Below are 21,409 nucleotides of genomic sequence, written 5' to 3'. Positions count from 1 at the left end.
TCACCCAATACATAAGATTACTTATATATTACTTATTATTATTAACATTACAATGAAGATATAATATAATATAATATAATGTATACTACATATTACGTATATAGCTTTTAACTTAACTCTAAGTTTAATGTGATAGTAAAAGTTGGGCAATAAGTTAATTATAGAAATATCGTTATATTTACCTGCATGTTATGGAAGTATGTAACGTATCCAACAACACCTGCGTGCTTGCCTATCGAAACACCCCTCTTTCTGTGCGGCGCTTCATAAAACGCGACAGTTCCTCGTTGTGTTCGTATGACGAAGGGTCGTTCGTGCTCTTGAAGAAATTATTCCGTTATTAATCTCGAATGTATTTTGGTAATTTGAAAATTTCATCAAGTGTAAATGTAACCTATTTTGTCTGACACAACCGATCTTCTAAAATTTACGTATCATTTCCCGTTTCCAAATGGAGAGGATTTAACGCGCGGAATTTTTTTCGATCACGTGACCATATTCGATATCGAATATCGATGTGATCGATAAGTTGAAGAATTTGTAATTGATTTAAATTATACAGTATGACATCGTTATATGATGCTCACGATTATTACAAAAAAATGCTCGAATTGCAGGGTAAATTGCGTAAAAGGTAAGTGTGCTTATATATTTCGATATATTTCAAACATTGTTCAAAGAATCAGTTATTATATGAATTACTTTACAATTGTTGTAGCGAAGAGGAAAGGATACGATTGGAAGAACGTTTTAATTTGTTAGTACAGGAATCTCGTAACAGGTAATTGGAAAACGATTTCTTTTATTTTTACAACAATTTTGTAAATGTTAATTTATAAATTTTATTATTCAATTGTTTTAAATATGTTATTCATCAAATCAAAGTTTAAGACGATTATCAAGCCGCATAGAAATATTTATCGAAAACTAGGGTTAGAGGTTATAACAATATTAAAATAATATTAATATAACAAAATTTTCAAATAAAATCAAGTATTTATCATTAACCTTTTCGATTAACTTTAATAATGTAGATAATAGATATCGAAATCAAAGAGAAAATATGTTATTAATAATATTATTTTATATGTGCGTCTATGGGTTTTTAACATTGAGAAATTTCATCGATCGTAAAACTCAATGTAACTGTATTCTTGCTAAGCTCGATATTCTATTGCGCGTATCATCCTTTAAGACGTCCTGTAGCTATATCATCGCGTGCAAGACCGAAGGCTTGACCTTCCCTTAAATGTCACGAAATGTTTCTTTTAGATTCCAATTGTCAGAATAAATTACTTCAACGATTACACTCATGCTTAGTTAAAATTCTTTCTGTTCCAAAATCCTTCTTTTTTCTTTTTCATTGTTTACAAATTTAATGATTTGTTTTTATTTTATTTATAATTTATATAAAAAATAATTTCACGTTATTCTATCCTTGCAGACACGATACTTGTATAAGCCGATTGCGAATGAAATATATAGAATATTTAGAAGAACAACGAATAAGGGATGAAAGAAACCACAAACTTCTTGGTGCTTTAGATAGGGTCGACAATAGTCTGTCGTTAATGACCGCAAAAACAGATAAACTTAATATTCTCAGAGTAAGCTTTGGTTCCTATGTTCTTTCAATATTTTTCGTTCATTTAAATAATGCATGCATCAACTTCGCGTGCACAGAAAGCATAAAACTTCTTTGTAACATGATGATGTTGTTAATTTGATATATTAACATTGTCTATCGATCGTATTGAACAAACCATGATGTCATATTACTTTTTACATTACCTTTTTTATTTACATTTTGTCAATAATATTTGATACTAATTAGTTTATTTTCTTGTTTTACAGAAACAATACGAAACTTATTTATTGCGCGTTTATGCGAATCGTCAAAATCCAGCTAGTATTGCTGGTGACAGCGGTGTCACAAGTCAAATCGACGAAGGATATTCTAAGAAAAATTCGTCTGTTGTGCAATTTAGTCATCACGCAAATCAAAATATTCCTTTTTCTACGGTTCAATTTAATAAAAGATTAACAGATAATCCATCGAAGACCGAGCAATTATTGCATATACAAAATCTATCGCGAACGAGAATCATTTCGTCGCCTATTTCTTTATCTAACAAGATAAATGTTTCTCGAAAAGAGTCTAAATACGAAGGAAATCCTAATTTACCACAAGATGTAAAAAATCAACGTTTACAGTTGTCACAAATGTCATTACCAGAGATTCATCAATCACAAAAAGATATTTACAATAACAAATTTGTGTCATCGTCTAATCTTGAAAATAATCGAAATCTTGGTGATCAGTATTTGCCTACATCGATTTTAGAGAAGGTAGCCTTGAATCGACCATTTCTTTCACAGTATAATAAATTATCAACAAGCCATATGGAGCCAATCCAAAATGCTGCATACCTTGCTACGAACGAAGCTTTAATTAGCGAAAATATGCTACAGCGTAATTCACTAAACATTCCACAAAGTCAAATAGCGTCGACATCCACTCAATGTCAATCTGATATACCGATTGCACAACACACTTTATATCGTGATACGGATTTATACAAAAATGTCCCACGGCCGAACTTCAGAGACGTAACATCATTTTCTACTTTGGGATCGGTGCCAACAAAGATTACAAAAACTGATTCCCCACGTAGAATAATGGTAGAAATGTCTCCAAGATCTCAGGGACAAATCGATTATTTCTCGAGCTATAGGCCAACAGGACATTCATATAACGATTTAAAATCTAGAGAAATGCCCACACATTTTTTCCCACGAGATAATTCGCTTTACCGTAATGTTCCGAACTTAACAAGCAGTATGATCACGGGGAGAGCAATGCATGGATTATCAAACGTTCCAAGGAGAAATACTGATGTGGATGAAGAGACTAGGACAACGAGAAAATTGGAGAACGAGTTAGATAGATATATCAATAAGATTCGGAATCTTCATCGAGAATTAGACGTACAAAGTTTAGAAGAACATGATTACGAGCAAAATACGAGTGGTGATCTTCTTAATATCACGCTTTCCGACGATGGAACGGATTATCCTACAGATAAAGTGAAAGATGAACGTGTATCTCAGGAAGTTGCAAAAGTTCTTGCCTTGGCTGATGACCTTGCGTCTAAGAAGCCTTCTGTTAATAAAACGGAATTGTCTTGTGACAATAAAGATAAGAAAATCAATGGGATTGAGCATAAAAATGATAAAAATACAGAAGATAAACGTATGAACCTTAATTCTGAAACAAGATACGACGTTCTTTCGGATAAAACATTTGAAACGTCTACTCGGTTGGAAAAGGGTAGTATTAATCATGATGTTACATCGCATGATCTAGAATTAGAACAGTCGGACAAAAATATTCAGGACCTTGAGAAAGAGAACTGGAATAACGTAAAAGTTAAAAATATACAAGATCCGAATGAACACGAAGAAATGATCTTACGAAATAGTACAGATACAAAAGTCGACAACAGCAAAGCTGTAGTAAAAAATCATACGCAACACGAGAAGGAAGATCATGTCTTGCAGATAGGAGAAGAATTAGAAATATCACAACAGTTCTTTAACGCTGAATCATTAAATCCTTGGGATGTTAAACATATGATAAAACAAGTTCTAGAAGTACAACTGGATGAAATAGATACAGATTTAATTGAAAATGACAAGAATAAAAAAACCATAATCGTTACCGAAGATAAACACGAAAAACAGATTACAGAAACATCGATCATCCTAGAAAATGAAGTAACAGCGAACCTATCTCGCGACCATGAAAGCGCAATTGTCGAAGAAATCGATACAATTGAACAGCAGGATACGAATAAAAACTTGGAGATAACTTTGAACACTGAAGATTTCAGTGAAAACAACAAAAACGAAGAACCAATTGAAAATATTCCACTTACAAGTGATTATCCTGAATATTCAAACCAACGTTACGAAGATGAAGTAGATGACACTGAAGTAAAAGTAATTCAGGAAGATAAGAATATTGAAGATAACAGTCAAATAGTTAACATTGATGATATTCAACAAGAACAATTAGCACGACCGGATACATCGGACGAGTACTATGCTTCTAATGAACAAAACGTTCAAGAACTCGATCAAGACACTGCATATAGATCCGATGTAAATCAAGAATTTATAGATCCAAATCAACAATATGATTATGATCAAAACGCGTTAGATGAAGATAACGTCAACCAAGAATACGAAGGATATATTAAAGATGACTACGCTGTCACCGATCAAAATGCAATAAATACGAAACACGAATATTTTGAACAATCGTATGAGCAATATCCAGCTGATTCCGAGCAAGAATATGTAGAAGAAAATCAAGAATATCATGAGGATAGGAATAAATCTAATGTATATGATGAAAATTATGACACTAATCAAGTAAATGATAATGAAACAAATCAAGAATATTTAGTGGAACAGTATAATACTGTAGAAACTGATCAGAATATTATTAACATAGGAACTGATCAGAATGCTATCAACATAGAAACTGATCAGAATGCTATTAACACAGAGACTGATCAGAATGCTATTAATGTAGAAACTGATTACAATGCTGATAATATAGATGCTGAGAATGTGACAGACAATTTCGCAAATAATGAAATAGAAAAAGAATCAGTAAATCAGAGTAATATTATTAGTGATCATGATCAAGAATCAATACCTGTAGAGCAAACAAATCAATCAAAGAAAAAGAAAGACATTATTAATTCTTTACTGGATTCTGATACAGAAAGTACAATCGAAAGAAACATTTCAAATACAGAAAGTGACTTTGATTTTCAATAAATTTGTTTAAATAATAGCGCGAGTAGTTTTAAAGATAATTCTGTAGATATAGATCATTTAATTTTAATAGATCATGTCATTTATATATGAGTAGCAGTATATAATTATTGATTAAATATAAAAAATAAAATTTCATTTTCATTAAAATAGTATATTGCTTTATATATTATTGTGCTTTAATATACATATTTTTATGTAAATAATCTTGAATGATTTAAGATTTTGTACATAATGATTTTTATTATTTGTTATAAAGTAACTGGCTTAAAGATGATGTATACTCTTCAGATATTTCTAGTGAGATTATATTTACGGAACGCAATTTTTTGCTAAGTTTCATGGAATAGCATCGATATTTAGCATGTAGGAGGAATATATAGGTGATACCCGCTTGATATGGATTTTCACAGTCGACAGGCGTGAGTCTGCGCTAGTTGGGTGTCGTGGTTAACACAGTACGTATCCTGCGACCAATCACGAACCGTGCTCCACGCGTCTCACCATAGACAGTGCTGTAACGATAATTTCTGATGTGACATCGAATTATATTCAGATATAATGTTTTTTTCACAACTAATATACGAATAAGTACAAAATGTCATAAAATTATAAATCTTATTAAAAAGTATTTAAATCAAATAACATACGACGCAAATTCGTTTGCATGATAAGTTTGTAAATATGCCTTTTTACCTCTTTTTGTTGAATTTCTTTGGAATTATCTTCGGATCTATAATTATTATATTCACAGTATAATTTTATAAAAATTATATAATTATGTTCGCGCAATGTAATTGATCTATTATTTATTTTGGAAACACAAAGAGATTATCAAAATGGGCTTTTCAAGAGACGCGATACGGTCCTGCTCGCATACATGGTAACTCCGGTATGCAGTAGTGACAGTCGCTGACCAGCAGCACGCTCCAGCGTTTGTTGAGAATTGCCGTTCTTGTTTTACGATCGTTTCTTTCATGTATTGTGGCCAAAGTTCTTGAAACTGCCATTTCCATTGTGTCCTGAAAACGACAGAAGCAGCAAAGATATTCTCATTATCGCACATGCGAGTGCTTCCATATTATCTCTTCTTCCAACGAGTAAACTCGGGACATTTGTGTTTCTTATCAAGGCGAAAGAAAGGATAAAAACGTGCGTCGTCTCGTCTTGTCGTCGTTCTCTAGAAACGCGCGCGTATTTTGCCAGATATTCCAAACGCCACGCGATTGGTCAAATCTGAACCGGCTTTCACGTCGTCCTTGGAAGCAATGTGATTACGATTCGTCAACGTTCGTTTTGTATGTTAAATATATTAAAAAGAACTTTCAATTTCTACGTATTTCTCGACATTTTTCAAATTCTGTTGCTCGTTTATAAAGAAAATGTAAGTATAAGGTACGACGATCGATCGTCATTCGATATATATTGGAATAACGCCTATACGAATATTTTTAAATGTCGCGCGTTCCTCTGAAAGTTATTATCATTCGTCGTTAAACTATTATTGATTGTATATCGATCGTTCTTACCATTTCAATAAGAAAAAAAAGAATCTTCGTTTTCATTGAAAATTTACATCAATTAATAGAGGTAAACAATTCTTTTTATGTGTCACACATGCTCGAAGAAAATCAGCGAATTGCGTTTAAGGTGCAGTTTGCATCTGCGCATAATGGATATACATACGTATATACATATATCTCGAACGAATTACAGTGACCTCTTGGTATTTTTATAATTATTGATTTATACCTTGGTAAAATTTGTTTACTATTTTCTTTAATAAATAAATATATTAAAATACGTATATATATATATATATATAAGCATTCTTAAAGGAATTAACCAAAATTGTAGTTTCGTTATTTTATGCAAGTGTAATAGTTTCGAAGTATAGAATGAGTAACAATAGTTCAACTGTATTTATTTCATTACTGATTAATTTCGAAGAATTCGTATATGCTGGAAGGTATATTAATACTGAGAAATTTATGATACTTCTATTGCACAATATGATAGTATAGATTCACACTATCATGATAGTATGACTATCTAACCTTTTTCAACTTACAGCAATCAGATAGACCTCTCCCCTTTTACACTGTAATTTAACGAGCTTGAATTAACTTCTCAATGATCTATTAAAAGAAGACGAATAAGGGAGGAGGGTCTCTATAAGAGTGCTTTAGAATTTGTAAACTAAAAATGAAATAACTAATAAAACGATCGTTAACAAACAATGAAATCTTAAGAGAAAAAAGATTGAATACAATTTAAGACACGTTAAGCCGAATAATAATAATCGCATTATCGATTTAATTTGTTTCATTGAACTATTATAATATTTTCGCAAACGCGAAGTTAGATTTAATAAATTTTATTGGTGCGATCTGTATGTACAATGTCTCTAACCTTAACAGGATACACTATAATTATGTGATAATAAGCTTCGTTAAAATTAGTTCTATTTTTCTACTTTCCTTTGAGGATAAAAAAAAAGTTACAGATGCATACTATATTTATGTTTGTTTTTCATCATCGTCCATGTTATTTTCTTGAATAGACTCATCGTCGACCCTTGTAATCAATTTTATCATGCGTTAACATGAAAATACGAATGTCCACAGGGAAAATATGGAGGATACAGTTGCGGTGAACGGCGTAGTAGATGTAAATGGAGTAAAAGACGTTAACGTTGCAACCGACAGGATTTATTACGAACTGGATGGCGAAGGTGATGCCGATAGTTCCACCACACCAGGACACAATGTTGATCAACGTGGTCGTAAGTCGAACAAATGAATTTTCTTTTTTAATTATAGAATAAAAATTGTCTCAAAAAAAAAAGAAAAACAACGAGCGTAACACGGAAACAAGCCTAACAAAACCGTATGTATATATAACGTACATATATACGTACATAGATATATCGATTTCTTACTCTTTAAGCAAACTTCACGAACTCTTATTAACTACGCCTTTCGTGCAACGAAAGAAGGAATAATAAAAGCAATCTAATGGATATTTATAATCTGTAGTCACGATGACAATTACGTATTTGACACTCGCTTTATCATGGAATTGTAACCGAACGTGACGATAATAAGATTCCAAGTGTCGATGAAATTACTGATTGAAATCGTATGATCTTTTAAGAACGACACCTTAGCCAATATATTAATAACATTACAAATACGTACGTATGCATATCTATGTACGTTTCTTCGAATATTTCTCCATAAAATAAGTATTGAACGATTACAATTAATTGGATCGTTGTAATGAATGGAAAGAAAGTTGATTGTTTCGGGATTATTCTTAAATATTCTAAATGAAAAACTCTAAATATTAAATGGGCACAAAATTTATAGATTTGTCGACAGATCTTTCTTTCGATTGGCATTAAGCCTGCACACGTTTCTTCTTCCTCTCTCTTTCTACTTCTTTCTCTCCTTGTAGTATTTTCGACGATGTCAGAATATTCACTGTCTCTCATTCCAACTAAGTTCGAGATCCTCCGAAGGTGTCGGTAGATGAACAGAAAGAAAATAACTCTTGTTAGTTTCGCGTTAGTATAGTTCAGTTCGACTGCCACGAACAGTCAGTACACATCACTCGCGAACTTGTTTCTTCTCGCGTTAAATATCATTATTAAAAGTTAATAATCTCGTAAGACCATTAGTTTGTATTTGGACACTTAAAAATTTTTATATTATGCTTGAGTAATATATTTGTGCGTTTTCAAACTCGATTTATAAAAATATTATGCGTGATATATCTTGTGAAAGAAAATTCCTATCGATTTTACATTGAATCAACAAAAAAAAAAAAAAAAACAGAATAACATAACTGAAGAAAGTGAAAATAACACTGTGAAAGTGAAAGACTGAATAATTATTGACTGAATTTTTCGAACGTATCTATTACCTTCCGAATATAATATTTAACACGTGTATAGTATGTACCATAACATTTAGCGGATGTGTGTTACGTCGTTAAGTAATAAAGCAAAGTGTAAAACGACCAATCATTTAATCAACTGAATAGTAGCACGTAAAACGTAGTTTTACGTCACTTATTTAAATTAATTATTTGTTTTCTATACAATATAACGAGCCACATCGAAAGAGCGATCAATCGTCGCGTATAAATGTACAAGTAAATGTACGATTCTGTTCACTAAAATATTGTGTTCCAATCTATACCGCCAAATCAATTTTTTAACGAACGAAATGTCGAGCAGAGGTGTTACTACAACGGAAAACGAAACCTTTCTTGGAATTCGTCTACCGTCAATCTTCCTGGTCGATACCGAAGAAGGTAACTGTGAAAATTTCATTTTCATAGATTTCCTTATGTATAAAAAAAAAAAAGAAAAAAGAAAAACCTTTTATTGATATTTAACGCAGCTTGATTTTTCATATCATTTTCAATCGCATTGAAAACAAACTGTCATTGAATGTATTTGATGCGCTAAAGTTGCGTAAGTGATCTTTTAAAACGACCGTCTGTACGTAGCTATTTTCGTCGACTAGAGAAATCATACCAAACTGGTTTTAATGCGTCTATCGATATCTTATCAATGATGTTTCGCATTGGTAGATAGGTAAACGGATATACAACGTCACTCGGTAACAGGGTATACGTATGTAAGTTCGTAAATACATGATTTATCAGAAATATGCTTGGAGGTGAAATAAAAGTGGGGGATCGGTGTTGATAAGAACAAAGAATTCTTCTGTTAACGATAAGCAGGTAGTCGTAACGTTCGATATAAGTCTATCGTTCTCTTCTTTACCGCTCGTATTATCATTGTTCTTGATATGTTTTTATAATCTGAAAGAAGATATTTTTAAGAGTGCATATTCGATGAATCGGTGATAGTGTTGAAATATCTTCTACAAGGAACTATTATGTACGAAACGGATTTAACGATAGCGCAAAAATCTCGTCCAAGTAAAACAGGTAGATATTTTTTATTTCGTGATTATTCTTAGAAGTTTAAACGTACATATATATATGTGTGTGTATATATATATATATATGTATATACAAAAATATTATATATCCTTTATAGAATAAGTACTCTTCATAAAATTGAAACGAGCTAAACGATCATACTTACTATGCGTTTTGTCGAGGTGTTTATATATATGTATATAGGTATATATAAGTAAAACCTGTTCATGACTAGGAACGTTTTATAACATATCAACGTAGATTAGCATAACTGTTATAACAAACATTCTCTTCTCACGATGACGAAGCAAGGAATATTTGTTTTGATATTTTTTTTTTCTTTTACCTTATATCTAGCTGGTATAGATGAAGCAATTAAACGAAAACAAATTTGAATATTCAACGATCGCTTAAGATATATATATATATATATAACTCATTATTGTAAGAATAGATAAATTTCTATAACTTACTAGATAAATATCTAGATTATTTAATAGCGAAACAAAACGTTCTCTTGGATTTCATTAATTTAACAAACGCTGTATAAATGTTTTCGTGTATTAAAAATATGTAAACATTAATACGATAAATCTTCATGCGAATTTATCCTTGAATGTCATTCGCGTAGAGTGCGTATTTCGAAAATATATTTCTCGTTGATATTTTCGTCCGACGACGTACATATGTTTATTTATAGCGATTCCGTACTACGAAACACGAGAGTATGCAGGTAGAAGATAAACATCGAAGGATGATATACATATGTACGTAGATAGAAAAAGAAGACGCGTTATATTCGAAGAATCAAGGAAACCGGAGTATATAAGGAATTTTGTACGTACATAGATAACGGTGCCAAGGGATGGTATTGATCTTTTTCACTAGCGAGCAAAGGAGAGTCTCATCGAGAAAGGAGACTTTGGTTCGTTGCCAAAACTTGATTCACTGAGAAGACTTTCCACGAGAAAAACATGAAATGACTCGAACAATACTCAAGAAGCATCACGTTCTGGCTATACTAATTTTAAGTACACAAATATACTACGCATTTTATACATAGTATTATGCGTATCATTCTCGAAAATCTATTAACGCGTATTCGATGAATCTTTAATTATATATTAAAATATTTTTTGTGTTATACGCAAGACATAAATTTATTAATAAATATACAAAGGCCACACGTTTCCATACGCGTGTTTCGGATGAAATAATATTTATGGAAAATCAGAATAGACGAGCACTTGGCGAGCAATGAAAAGGGACGAGCATTGATGACGAGTTCTTACTATAGAACAGCGGCATTGTTCATTTATCCTCATAGAACGATCGAGTTTAATATATATATACATATATATATATATACACACATATATATACATATATATATACATATATATATATATACATATATATATTTTGTTAAATCTAAATATATAACTTAATTTTCTGCTAAATTGTTTCGACATAGATGTGCGTTTATATAAACAAAGAAATATTCTAAACTATAATAAAATAATAATAATAATAATTCATCAATTATTTCAAATTATTATTTTCACAATAAAAAGATATCTTAGTCATTAAATTAATTATCAACTCGTACGAAGTTCTACGATATCGTACGGATAGTTTTACGAAAAATAACCATTAAAAGGAATAAAGGAAAAAAGAAGACAGAAAAAGAAAAATGATTTCAAGATTTCTCCGTGGCGCTACCGAAAAGAAAACACGGCATCTTGGCACAGCGTCCTGGATGGTAGCACCTTACACGTTCCGTGTACTCTTGTGCCCAATGTGCGTGTATACTGTGTTTCACGTACGGATTCTGTGATGTCTACCAAGTGCCAACTTCACGCTACAGTCAGTGTATTCGACACTTGCGAACAGTTAACATGGTCACCGACCTCTCAAATATAAACTGAATTCATTTCTCTCGTTCTTTTTTCTTTTGAGATTCAGTATCAAGTGTGTGTTATTAAAATAATTATTGTTCGGTCAACAAAAGGATTCCCGTTTTAAAAAATATTTGAATAGTTTTTGAAATTCCACTAAGATTTATCGATCTCAACGCTTCAAGCTCGACAGTACGTCTTCTCGGTGTGACTCTTGAAAGGACATTGAGACGTCGATAGATAGTCGATGAAAGACGTTCTAGATTTAGAAAAAGTAATTTTCCACGCAACACGCAATAATAAATACATATCTCGTTCGTAAGTATGTAGTTAAAAACATGGTGAAACGGTCTTTCGTCGATAAACATTCTCCTCGTATTGTTTTTTTTTTTTAGCTTAATAAGGGCAAGCTGACTTTCAATACAATTCATCGATTAGAATGTTATTATTGTGCGACATAAATATTATCAGTCGTGTTCTAGTTTGTTTATGTCGATTTATTTCTTCTTTGAAAATAATTGAACTATCGCGTTTATTATAAGATCATGTCGTCATTTCGGAGAAGTGCGTGCAAAAGAAGTGTGTCCTTCTTTCGCGAAAATACGTTCTACGTGAATCTTAAATCTAATTCTATCTATATTTACAGAAGAATCATTAGAACGAATAAATAGTAATTTTCGTTTTATCCGGCAATGATATTTTTACATTAAATCGTTCCTTAAATTCGACATCGAACGTTGCTGATTCGATAACCTTTATCTGATAAGAATTGATCACTTCGACGCACTATCAACAGCGAAAGAAAGTTGCTATGTTCGGACGAATATTACAATTTTCATTTTGATTTCGACGAGCTCCGTTGATATCAGATATAATTATGTATCTCGATAAATATTTAAAATATGCGATTAAGATTATATCTGCATATACACACACACACATATATCTTTCCTTTTGACAAATGAACGGCTTATTAAAAAATATCATTTTAATCGATACTATACTCTCCTTTCTTCTTCTTCGCTACTCGTGAATTTTCTCTCGAATTTAATTGTTTTAAGAAAAAAAGAAGGAAAGAAGTAATAAGAAAAAGAAAAAAATAGGAAATTGCCATTCCTTCAAGAGTGCACGCCATAATCTATCCTACTGTTTCTAATAATAGTTATGCTCGCGTGCGTCGATCTATAAACTACAGAGCCACTTTCTTATGGCGTCTTTTAAAGAGACAAAATAAGAACTAAATTTTCGAATGACTGTTGGTATACACGTAAAAGAGTTTGTCATTGCCACATAAGTGAGTTTGAACGAGTGTTCGACAATTACAAGTGTTTGTTTTAGTCAACTAGTGCAACTGTGTGTACATACGTATGTATATCACTTATATACGTATATACATATGCATACGTCGTGAACAATATTCTAATTATAATTCTCCGTAAAAAAAATACACTTACCTTTTTTATTTTTCCTTTCTTCCTTTTATATAGAGAACAAACTTGGATTCGTATTTTGCTCGTGTGATTCATTTTAATCGTTAAAGTGCGCTCATTTCATCTTTTTATCGATTTATAATAACTTGATTATTTTTCTTAATATTAAGATTTATTAAGACGATATGATCGATTATTTCTACATGCAACGGTCATCACTCTAGATTTATTACTCGGTATTATGAAGATCGTTTTAACTTTAAAAAACTGATCAAATTCGAAGCTGTACAATTATAAACATCGATATATTTCTCAGGTTCTTTTAAAAAACAAATACTTTGCTATTGCACTTTGTACCGATCGATAACGTTATAAAATGTCGAAATTATTGCGTGATACTAATAAAATCTTAATTTAATCCTAGCTTATTAACAACGATCGATGTTTCAACGGTCAGATTTTATCGGTCAAAGTTAAGACGATAACCAAGTGGAATTTCTAAAAACTTATTATAGAAAGATTGCGGGAATATATCTATATACGATGGTACTGGGAAGTGATAATGAATTTTTAACGGGATATAAACGTAATTCCGTAACCGAATGGTTACAGAAAACCGGTCAAATAAAAGATATTGGTAACTCTCAAACGATATTTCCTTTTGCTTTCGTTTTCACATACAAATTATATATTCTATTTATATCTAGTAGAATGTTTAAAAGATTTTTTTCTTACAGGTAGCGAAAGTCCGGTCTATGGCCTCGAAGGTGGTGGAACAAGTGGTGGTACTTCCTTGAGACTTGCTCCACAAGAGTTACCAAATGAAATCTCAGCGCCTTACGAAGTACCACAATTCCCGATCGAGCAGATCGAGAAGAAGCTCCTCATTCAAAGACAGCTCACCGTCAAGTAAGTCTAAATCCTTGTGCCGTACGTCTTATTTTCATAGAAAAAGCAAGGCAACGTTAAATGTATAACAAATTATAACGATTGTTAGCAAGGTCGTAACCTTGAAATACGTACTTCGATCGATCCCACGGGCGCTTCGGAATTCATGAAAACTCAACACACAACAATCTTGAAACGAGGTCGCGCTTTTATCCTGTCACCTTGAATGTATACACACATTACGTCATACTGTTTCTTCATGGTGGTATAGAAACTGTGAAACTGAGAAACAAAGAAATATATGTGTACGTACGCGTGTATGAAAGAGAAAAAGTAAAAAGGTATCGGTTCCTCTTTATTCGAATATATTTTTAAATTCTTTAATCGATTGCATATCATAATACATGCATCATATGCGTTACGATCGAGGATCCTTGCCATTTGTATATCTATTCTTCTTCCGTATGTGTTATAAAGTCGCGATCAATAATTCAGCACGGAGCCTGCATGATTAGGCTCGTGCTATTCGACATAACTTCACTTATCTGCCTCTATACATCGTCTTCCATATAGGTATATCGAAGGCAATATATGTACGTATAACACCATAATTGCATTCTTTTACTTACTCGGGACAATTTTACTTCTACGTCTGATCGTTTTATTATTGCCTATAATAGTTATATATTGTCAATATTGATACGATAAAAAACGAACAAAGATAAATAAAAGTCAGTTTGCACAAATTAAAAATACATGCGTATAGCGATAGAAGGTAAAATCTGCGTTTTATTATCTTTTTTTTTTTTTCCTTTTCTTTTCTCTCTCTTTCTATATTCACTTTGTGCAATTGAACGTAATATGACATAACGATAATTTCCTTGAAAGGATTCACAAGAAATTGGAAAAGTTATTTAAGGACAATCGCTGTATTAATTAACGTGATGGTATATTAATTAACGAGTAATGGTCGACTTTCTAATGTAAGATATTTCACGTTTCTACGAGTTAAAATCACGTTTACATTACGAGTTCGACTCGCTACGTTTCTTATTTATGTATTGACTGACGACTAGTGAAATTTATAATTAAAACGAATATAGAAACGATACGACTGGAAAGTAGTGGAAACGTAGGGGAAGGATAAGAAGCGTGTAAACGGAAGTATATAATACTGTATCGGTTTTACACGTAATACGAGGAACGCACACGACACGAAGTAGGAAGGGGTTGCTGGTGATTTGCCCTCGCTATCGTTCTCAGTACTTGCGCGAACGTTGACGCGATCGGACGTGCAAGTTTCTTCATCGTTCGTGATATTCGGTAAAAAAGATGCACGAGACATGAAGAGATAATAATAACGAAATTCCTTGATAAAAAATAAATATTTATTGCATTTATCGAGCGAACAAGCATTCGTTGTGAAAGTTTCTTCTGTTTCTAACGACAAAAAATATTCGGAGTGTCTCTTTAAACGAAGTGAATTTCAACGTTTCTGTATCGCTATGTCTCGAATTTTCTTCGACAATCGATTGTGAAAATATAGATTAGATTCGCTTTGCGTCACCATATCTTTTTTTTTTTTTTTGTTAAGGGTGGTAGGAATTAGATGGGTGTAATCGTACGACGAGTTACCGCATTATCCTGACATTGGACGGTTTCTTCTCTTTTACTGCAGTGTGACACAACGTCTTTTGTACGAGTATTATAAGTGTTAAGAATCTATAGAATTCCAATGTTTTCTCACGGTGATATGCCGAATACATGTGGATTACTTTTTGCCGATAATCAAACGATAATAATATACTATGACGTACACGGTAAATGTAACAAATGTTTGATAGATCGCATTCAACGATCGATCGCACGTGGTTAATCGAGAACCTAGTTCGATTTAAATTATCAAAGGGAACGGTGATGTTATAGCAACAGGTACTACTTTCATTATCATGTTCGGTCTTTCGCATTAATTAGAAAGCACTGATATCTACAAAATTCAAATGTGTACACTTGTGATCGTTAGTTCTTTACTATTCAACAGCGAAGGTTCCCTTTCTGTCAATCATGCTTATTTTACACTATACAACGAAGTGTCATTATATGATAGTTACGTTTACATAAGTGAGAATACATCTAAATACACACGTACATACACTCGTATAAAATAAACGAAGGATAACATATGACTGATAGGGAAACTTGGCTGCATGGAGAAGAAACCCCCACTACACGCTATTTATAGCTGCAGGTGTACTTACACACGTTTCGATGCACTAAATACTTCAGTAGATTATCTAAAATCATGGATTATTAAATTCGTTAAACATTTGATTATGATAAATCATACAGAACAATAAGAAAGTTTCTACAAACGCTATAACAGCGTAGTTATAAGGAAAAGAACTTCCGAAGCATCATTAGTAATTAAATCATATAACGATTTTTGTATTTAACACAAATGAGATAGATCCATTTGCAAAAAGACTTTGCGTTACAAAAGTTTGTGCGTCTTCGAGGACGCGCTTGAAACACGGACAATCGCAAATAAATATAGGAATACGTAACATGTTTGCTGGTGCAAACGAATCAAAAAGATGGCTACGGGATAATACCATACTTCTGAGGTAAATCAAAAGATTTTTGTAATCGCAAAAAAAATAAGTGGATATATTTATGGAGCTTGAATCCTTGTAATTTCAAGTTGAGAATATCTTCTTCAATAGACTATGATACATCAAGTAGATATCGTATTGCGATAAGGTCTGACTCACAAAATAAGATATGATCATTCAATAGAATATCTATTAAAATATGATTATCTCGGTAAAATTGTTTTTAGTTAAGCCGCGTATCTATTCATTATACCACTCTAACGCCATACTAATTATTTCTTTTATTAATACTTTCGTTAGACATTGATCAAGTAATATAATTATCATGAGATGTCAGTAATTGCACGGTATCGCTTGATTTTTAAGTATCAAGACGCTGCCACCAAGACGCTTCTTCTTCCTTCGTTTATATTTTCATTGAGAATTTTGACGTATGTTATTTTCTTCTGCTTTTTTTCTTTTATATATATATAGAGCCGCAAAGGATCTCGAAGAGCGACGCAGTCATTATGAACCGTCGATTGGACCTGGAGTACCCGACTACATCGATGATCCCTCGTTTAATTTCGAGGAAAATGATTTCGTGCCACATTTTCAACGAGTTTCGATATCCGGAGAAGATACATCAGGGGTAAGCTTAAAAAAAAAACATATTACTAGAGAAGCTTTTTTGCTTACATTATCCAAAATTGATCTACAGAATTAGGGACACCCATCATATGTCTCCTTTGAGACTTAACTTGGTCAAGAAACCCTGCGTGTGCATTGTCATTCAAGAAACCTTTGTCAAACACAAGTCTTTGCCTATTATGCTTTTATGTTTTTTCTTCCCCGCAAACTGGGCTACAAAAAAAACAATCTTTAGAAGGATTTCGTTTGATTGAACAAAAATAAAATAATACAATGGACACTGAATGTATATAGTTATGTACAAAAATAACATACATCATGATATCCCCTTTAATCGATCATCGACATACATTTAACTTACCTTCATTATTGAACGGTTCAGTAAGTTCACAAGGTGCCGCGTTATTATTTAACGGGCTCTGGATGAGCCCGCAGAAAGATCAGAAGATCAACAAAAATTAACATATAAATAAGACGTTTTTCTATTAATTTACATTTCGGATATATTTTTAGGTACCTTTGGAAGACCTTCAACAGGCATCGCAGATGCTCGTTCAAGCCTTGGTGATACGAGAAAAGTATATGAATAATTCTAAACAAAGTTTTCCTTCCATTACGACCAAATTTTTACGTAGCATCGACAAAAGACCTGTTACTTCGAATGATGAAGTTCAACATGATGATCGCAAAGCTATCGCAGGTACGCGTGTGAAATCTTTAAAAAGATGATAAATTTTTAGATAAACAGAACAATTTATCAATCTCGTTCTACTGAATTTTACTAATATATTAAAAAAAATAACGATACATTATTTATTGATTCTATAGATCATCCGGTACACGCACCTGCATCCCGTGGAGATCCTTGGGAATGTAAATTCCCACCAACAAAAAATTATACAATTTTACCCATAAACGGCGTTTTTAATGTTTTCGCCAATGAAGAGGACGCGAAGAATGGAGAACCACTTCCATATTCCTACCCAGATTTAGCAGCTTTTGTTAGGGACATGAATCTTCTTTGCACCATGATCGCCGACGGTCCTTTAAAATCTTTCTGCTATAGAAGATTGAGTTATCTCTCATCCAAGTACCAATTGCACGTTTTGTTGAATGAACTTAGAGAGTTAGCTAGTCAGAAAGCTGTTCCACACAGAGACTTTTATAATATCAGAAAGGTCGATACACATATTCATGCAGCTTCCTGTATGAATCAAAAGCATCTTCTTAGATTTATAAAGAAAACATTAAAAAATCATGCGGATGAAATTGTTACGTGTTCGAAAAATGGTGAAACTATGACACTGAGTGAAGTATTCCAATCAATGAATTTAACAACATACGATTTAAGCGTAGATATGCTAGACGTACATGCTGTAAGTTTACAAACATTTTTGGATTAAAGAATTATATAAAATAATGCAAATAATCTTCTCCTTTTTTTTTTTCACAGGATAGAAATACATTTCATAGGTTCGATAAATTCAATGCTAAATATAATCCTATTGGTGAAAGCAGACTGCGCGAAGTTTTTCTTAAAACTGATAATTATCTTAATGGTAAATTTTTCGCAAGTATAATTAAGGAAGTAGCAAGCGATCTTGAAGAATCGAAATATCAAAATGCAGAATTACGATTGTCCATTTATGGAAAAAATCCTGAAGAGTGGGATAAGCTAGCTAAATGGGCGATACAGAGCGATGTTTATTCGGACAATGTTCGCTGGCTCATTCAAATTCCAAGACTTTAGTAAGTTTATCATTTACTTATTGTATACACAAAAATATAAAAAATACTATTTAGTTATTCTTTATTTATAGTGACATCTTCAAGCTAAATAAGCTTATGACCAACTTCCAAGAGATTTTGAATAATATCTTTTTACCTCTTTTTGAAGTAACTAATGATCCACATTCACATCCTGAATTACATAAGTTTCTACAATATGTAAGTCGAACTTTTTTGAATGTTATATGTTTTACTTGAAAGTACTTACCATGGAATTATATAAAATATTTTTCAATAGGTGATAGGATTTGATTCTGTAGATGATGAAAGTAAGCCTGAAAATCCATTATTTGACAAAGATGTTTCCCCTCCAGAAGAATGGGATGATATTGAAAATCCACCATATGCTTATTACCAGTATTATACCTATGCAAACATGACAGTGTTGAATCACTTTAGAGCGTAAGTTACATTTTTAATAAAAAAAGAACTCTATAAAAACTATTTGGAAATAAAGACGATTTATTTCACAGAGAGCAAGGTTTAAATACTTTTGTTCTTCGCCCTCATTGTGGAGAAGCTGGACCAATTCAGCATCTTGTTTGTGGTTATATGATGGCAGAAAATATTTCTCATGGCCTTTTACTAAGAAAAGTTCCCGTACTCCAGTATTTGTATTATTTGGCACAAATTGGCATTGCCATGTCTCCTTTAAGTAACAATTCTCTTTTTTTGAATTATCATCGTAATCCTCTTCCAGAATACCTTGCAAGAGGATTGTGTGTAAGTCTTTCAACAGATGATCCTCTACAATTCCATTTCACGAAAGTAAGGAAAAGATAAAAATAAAAAATCATCTATTAATGTTTGTATTACTACACTTCGTTTCCTAAAATATTTTGATTTGCTTATAGGAGCCTTTAATGGAGGAATATAGTATTGCAGCACAAGTATGGAAGCTCAGTTCATGTGATATGTGTGAATTAGCTCGTAATTCAGTTCTTATGAGTGGTTTCCCACACAAGGTTTATTTTATATATATAATAGTATTATGTATATATTTTATACGTGTAGTATTTTTTTATATAGAAACGTATTTATTTTATAGAGTAAACAATATTGGCTTGGCCCAAATTATACAAAAGAAGGTGTTGCTGGTAATGATATTACTAGGACCAATGTACCGGATATACGAGTGGCTTATAGATATGAAACTCTGGTTGATGAATTATGTAATATTTGTAAAGTTGTAGAAAAACCAGAGTCTATACTATTTTAACTTTGGTTAACTTTGCAAAATGTGTTAGAACAGTACAACATTTTTCCTGCAATGAATTATTTCAAATATGGACAAAATTATAATGGAACAGGTAAGTTTGTGATTCTTATAATAGAATTAATTATTTTGATTCATTCAGCATTTGTGTATGATATATTTTATAGGCAGACTATCTTCTATCTAAATTAATATAAAACAATATTTCTGGTTATTATATTTCTTAATCCAAACAAAAAAAAATTCAACTGTATTATATTATAATATTTCTCAAAGTATTTGTTAAACTGAATCTGACAATACCTTTTATATACCTTTTGGTATCAAATATTATATTTTTATTTATGACGCATATTTTCATTGTTATGTATAAGTAAACAAACTAATTATAATGATCTTATATAGAAATGTCTTTTGCAATGTCTTTGAAGTCCTTTTTCTCATAAAAGACTTTGGAATCCTTTCACAAAAAGCAAAGTAATGCAATGTAATCTTAAATCTATGTGTGTTGACCAATTTAAAATTAGTTATTTAGAAATATTCTTGTTTTCTTAAGATTGATAATTTTATTAAAAATTTATTGCTATAAAATGTTACTACATCTTCAATTTACTTGAACTTTAGTTTCTTATATTTTTATACGTTTATACCATAATTGTGTATAAAGTTTAATCATTTCAATTTATAATCAATTGTGGTTTTCATATGGAACAAATTATTTCATCTTGGCACGTATCTATGTATATTTGTATACATCCTATATTTCGAATCTTAAAATATTATTAATTTAATAGATTTATCAAAGATCAGCTACTTGTTACTAAATAATATATGCATATATTAAATACTAAATATTATTCATTTTTTCGAATTTATCCAGTTCTAATTAGTTCTATCCAACTAATTTTGCTGATGCAAATTTTAAAAAATCCTCTTATTAATGAGCCTATATTTATATATAGATATAGTGATGCGATATTAATTATAATGTAACTTAACAAACAATCTTTAAACGAATTTTTTGTAGAGAGAGAAGATATATATATGTGTGTGTGTGTGTATATATATATATATATATATATATATATATATATATATATATATATATATATATATATATTTATTACATAAAGTATATTC

At 31.6% G+C, this 21,409-nt stretch overlaps 2 protein-coding genes and 1 long non-coding RNA gene across 12 annotated transcripts in view; 2 read left to right on the top strand and 1 right to left on the bottom strand.

The window, feature by feature from the left end:
• Positions 1-2: 2 nt before the first annotated feature.
• Positions 3-4,981, top strand: LOC127071414 (uncharacterized protein PF3D7_1120600). The gene is made up of 4 exons (XM_051010654.1): positions 3-634; positions 719-781; positions 1,445-1,607; positions 1,855-4,981. The coding sequence occupies exons 1-4, from the start codon at positions 564-566 to the stop codon at positions 4,849-4,851; spliced, it is 3,294 nt and encodes a 1,097-aa protein (XP_050866611.1). The 5' UTR covers positions 3-563; the 3' UTR covers positions 4,852-4,981.
• An 807-nt stretch (positions 4,982-5,788) lies between these two features.
• LOC127071415 (AMP deaminase 2) overlaps positions 5,789-21,409 on the top strand; it is an 18,806-nt gene continuing 3,185 nt past the window's right edge. For 2 of the 10 annotated variants that reach the window (XR_007785045.1, XR_007785044.1), the window contains exons 1-12: positions 5,789-6,243; positions 7,476-7,633; positions 13,873-14,044; positions 17,110-17,266; positions 17,779-17,965; positions 18,094-18,641; positions 18,719-19,014; positions 19,086-19,212; positions 19,292-19,455; positions 19,527-19,821; positions 19,908-20,018; positions 20,102-20,363. Coding sequence is in view for 7 of the 10 variants with exons in the window: in XM_051010655.1 (XP_050866612.1) it covers positions 6,149-6,243; positions 7,476-7,633; positions 13,873-14,044; positions 17,110-17,266; positions 17,779-17,965; positions 18,094-18,641; positions 18,719-19,014; positions 19,086-19,212; positions 19,292-19,455; positions 19,527-19,821; positions 19,908-20,018; positions 20,102-20,272 (2,481 nt within the window). In the remaining 3 variants the exon portion in view is untranslated. Of the gene's footprint in view, positions 6,244-6,731; positions 6,818-7,475; positions 7,634-8,140; positions 9,169-9,615; positions 9,814-13,559; positions 13,773-13,872; positions 14,045-15,649; positions 15,956-16,490; positions 16,648-17,109; positions 17,267-17,778; positions 17,966-18,093; positions 18,642-18,718; positions 19,015-19,085; positions 19,213-19,291; positions 19,456-19,526; positions 19,822-19,907; positions 20,019-20,101; positions 20,678-21,409 lie in introns of those variants that run through there. The other 8 variants (XR_007785043.1, XM_051010658.1, XM_051010655.1 and 5 more) reach the window with 8 other exon arrangements.
• On the bottom strand, positions 13,774-14,282 carry LOC127071427 (uncharacterized). The gene is made up of 2 exons (XR_007785046.1): positions 14,159-14,282; positions 13,774-14,071 (listed from the first exon to the last, which is right to left on the bottom strand). It is a non-coding gene; the product is annotated as an uncharacterized LOC127071427 (long non-coding RNA).

The sequence above is a fragment of the Vespula vulgaris genome, chromosome 21 (genome assembly GCF_905475345.1).
Source record: "Vespula vulgaris chromosome 21, iyVesVulg1.1, whole genome shotgun sequence".
In the NCBI taxonomy this organism is placed as follows: domain Eukaryota; kingdom Metazoa; phylum Arthropoda; class Insecta; order Hymenoptera; family Vespidae; genus Vespula; species Vespula vulgaris.
Note: the sequence above shows the minus strand (reverse complement) of the source record. Positions and strands in the feature narration are given on the sequence as shown.

What these genes read in the sequence shown, in the direction of transcription:
- LOC127071414 (XM_051010654.1), top strand. Translation starts at nt 564, where the DNA reads ATGACATCGTTATATGATGCTCACGATTATTACAAAAAAATGCTCGAA. An exon ending in CAGGGTAAATTGCGTAAAAG is followed by an intron (nt 635 to 718) that starts GTAAGTGTGCTT and finishes CAATTGTTGTAG; the next exon opens with CGAAGAGGAAAGGATACGAT. An exon ending in ATAAACTTAATATTCTCAGA is followed by an intron (nt 1,608 to 1,854) that starts GTAAGCTTTGGT and finishes CTTGTTTTACAG; the next exon opens with AAACAATACGAAACTTATTT.